General features: G+C 21.5%; 1 protein-coding gene across 1 annotated transcript; it reads right to left on the bottom strand.

The window, feature by feature from the left end:
* Positions 1 to 605: 605 nt before the first annotated feature.
* PGO_000085 (variable surface protein) lies at positions 606 to 2,411 on the bottom strand (the record flags this gene model as incomplete). Its single annotated transcript, XM_028690704.1, has 3 exons — positions 606 to 788; positions 916 to 1,788; positions 2,361 to 2,411. 3 exons carry the CDS (start codon positions 2,409 to 2,411, stop codon positions 606 to 608), a joined length of 1,107 nt encoding a protein of 368 aa, XP_028546505.1.
* Between the last annotated feature and the right edge of the window lie 260 nt (positions 2,412 to 2,671).

The raw sequence follows: 2,671 nt of genomic DNA, 5'->3' as shown, positions 1-2,671 counted from the left end.
ATATTTTTAATCAGAAACAAACATATAGATTTAAAGTATAATGTATTCTCGATATAGTTAAGCAAAATCAAAATAATAAAACTTTTATACAAGAATAATAAATTCCCATGAAATTTATTAAATATACAATGCGGAAAGATGAAAGAAAGGTATGATTTAATAAAAAAACACAAAAAAAATTCAAAATAACGAAAATTCTATAATATCATCTATAATAATATTTCTCTGTAAAAAAGGATAAAACATACATTATTTGCTGTAATTGTAGTTAAATTTAACACATAACGTAATACATTATATTTAGAAAAAATATATCAATGTATTTTAAAACAAATAATAACATATCACCTATAATCAAATAAAAATATAAATATATATAATTCATTTTTAGATATGTTAAAAATCGTTGTAAATATAACTATTTAAATGATTCTAAAAAGTGAAGCAATATACATTCCAGTTTCAAACGCTAAATCTAAATATGCTATTCTGTAAATAATAATTAATACTAAAATTTAAAGCCCGGATAATATACCTTAGTTCTATATATTAATAAATATTTATTATAAATATAATTATACTTTTATATATATATTAATATCTCTTTATCTATCTATGTCAAGGCTATTTTCCGAAATATATGATATTTTGTACATATTATCTTTCACATATATAGGTTCATTTTCATATTTATGCATTATGTAGGAGTCGAATTCATCATTCATTTTTCTCCATATTTTTTTATTTCTTTTGAGAGTGACATGTAAAAATTTATTGATTAACCCAAACTATTTAAAAATAAAAAAAAGTAAATTCATAGAATACATATGTGTAATATAATTAAATTAATTTTCTGTAAAATAATATATATAATGATAATACATTTTTAACATATTAAATAATATTATAGTTAACTTTATGAAATAAAAAAATAATTATGCCCAAAATTATGTTAATTAGTACTATTATGATCGTGGGTACTATGTTATTAGAATCATTATAATATGTGCTCATACGTTCACTATCCTTATGTCTTAAGTATTCTGGCAAGTATTCACTTTCTGTTATTCCCATGCACATGGTTTCATCTGTGTTCGTTGGAAAATTCTTCAATAATTCATATGAAGTTTCAGAGCAACCAGATATGTGTGTTAATAAATATTTTTTAATTAAGCATCTGAGGCTATATAACTCATGACGTAAAAAATCATAGTTGCTTTTTATATATGTCTCAAAAAAATTATTGTATTCATCTACAAATTTTATAAACGTGTTACATAACATTTTTTCATTAATTTTCAAAAATACATGGTTAAAAAGTTCATCATAATAATCATACACACCATATAATTTGTCCATTTTAATAAAATACTCATCCCTTAAATATATGACATCATTTACACACATGTTATATTTATTATCATGATTGTTATAATGAATATAATCTTTTAAATATGAAAATATATTCAGAGGATTTTTATAATCTAGTTCATTCATTTCCCTAACCTTTTTATTTATCCAGTAGTTAATATATTTACAACAATCATTACTATTGCAAGAATTATCATTCTCTAATTGCACAAAATATTCTTTTATTTGATTACAATATTCAATAAATTTGTTACGAATATTATTGTCAATAGACCTTGAACTAAGAAAAATGTTAATTTCATTATCATAATTTCCAGATTCTTCATTCAACTCAAATATATCTCTAAAAAAGATATAATCTGACCAACTATAATACTGAAAGAAAAAGAATAAATTATAATGAATGTGCATAAAGAACTATAACTCCATTAAATAAACATTTCTCCTAAATTTCTGTGCACTTTTTATACATAATAGGCTACTTTATATTATTTTTCAAAAAATAAAAATATCATTGATGTATTCTTTTATATTCATACCATAATTTTTTCAGGAATTGAGGATAAACAATATTTAACAATTAGTTACTATATTTATATATATTCAGGGTTTCAATAATCAAATCGCTTGTTTTTATTTAAGAAAAATATGTTTATAATATGTTTTTATAAGTCTCATATTTTGTATCCTATATTCTACTAATCAAAAGGAAAATTAGGATACCATAGCATATATTTCACCGTTAGTACACCATTCAATCTATGATCATGGCTGTAGGTTTATCTTTTAGTTTAGGTTTATTTTTTATGTTATGCATTAGGATTTAGCGTCTCAGCTCCCATGTCTATGGCTTGGAATTCAATTTTTTAATTTGTTAATTCATGAGGGATTCATAAATTTATTTTATCCATATCCCTCTAAATTTTAGGATTTTTGGAGATTCCTGGATTCTTCATGCTTTTTTGTTTATGCTTTTAATTTTTATGTACTAGTTTTTCCTGTTTCAAGTATAGATTTTTGTACTCAAGTTTTTTGTTCATTATTAATGCATATGTCAAATTATTTTAATTCTCTTTCTTTGAACAATATTTTTACATAATGTTTTTATTATATGTATATATATGGTTGCATTTTAAGACATTTCACCCTATATCATGTTTTGAGAACTTACTAATAACTTGATACAAATTAACAAATGAGTTGTAATTGTTCAATAGTATATTATTACAATTTCATACGTGTATAAATTTTTTAACATTAAATAAAATAATAATACGTTATTCCTAAGATTTTAAATTTA

Source organism: Plasmodium gonderi (genome assembly GCF_002157705.1).
Source record: "Plasmodium gonderi DNA, contig: Pgo-contig_11, whole genome shotgun sequence".
In the NCBI taxonomy this organism is placed as follows: domain Eukaryota; phylum Apicomplexa; class Aconoidasida; order Haemosporida; family Plasmodiidae; genus Plasmodium; species Plasmodium gonderi.
This window is presented reverse-complemented; position numbering and strand designations above follow the sequence as displayed.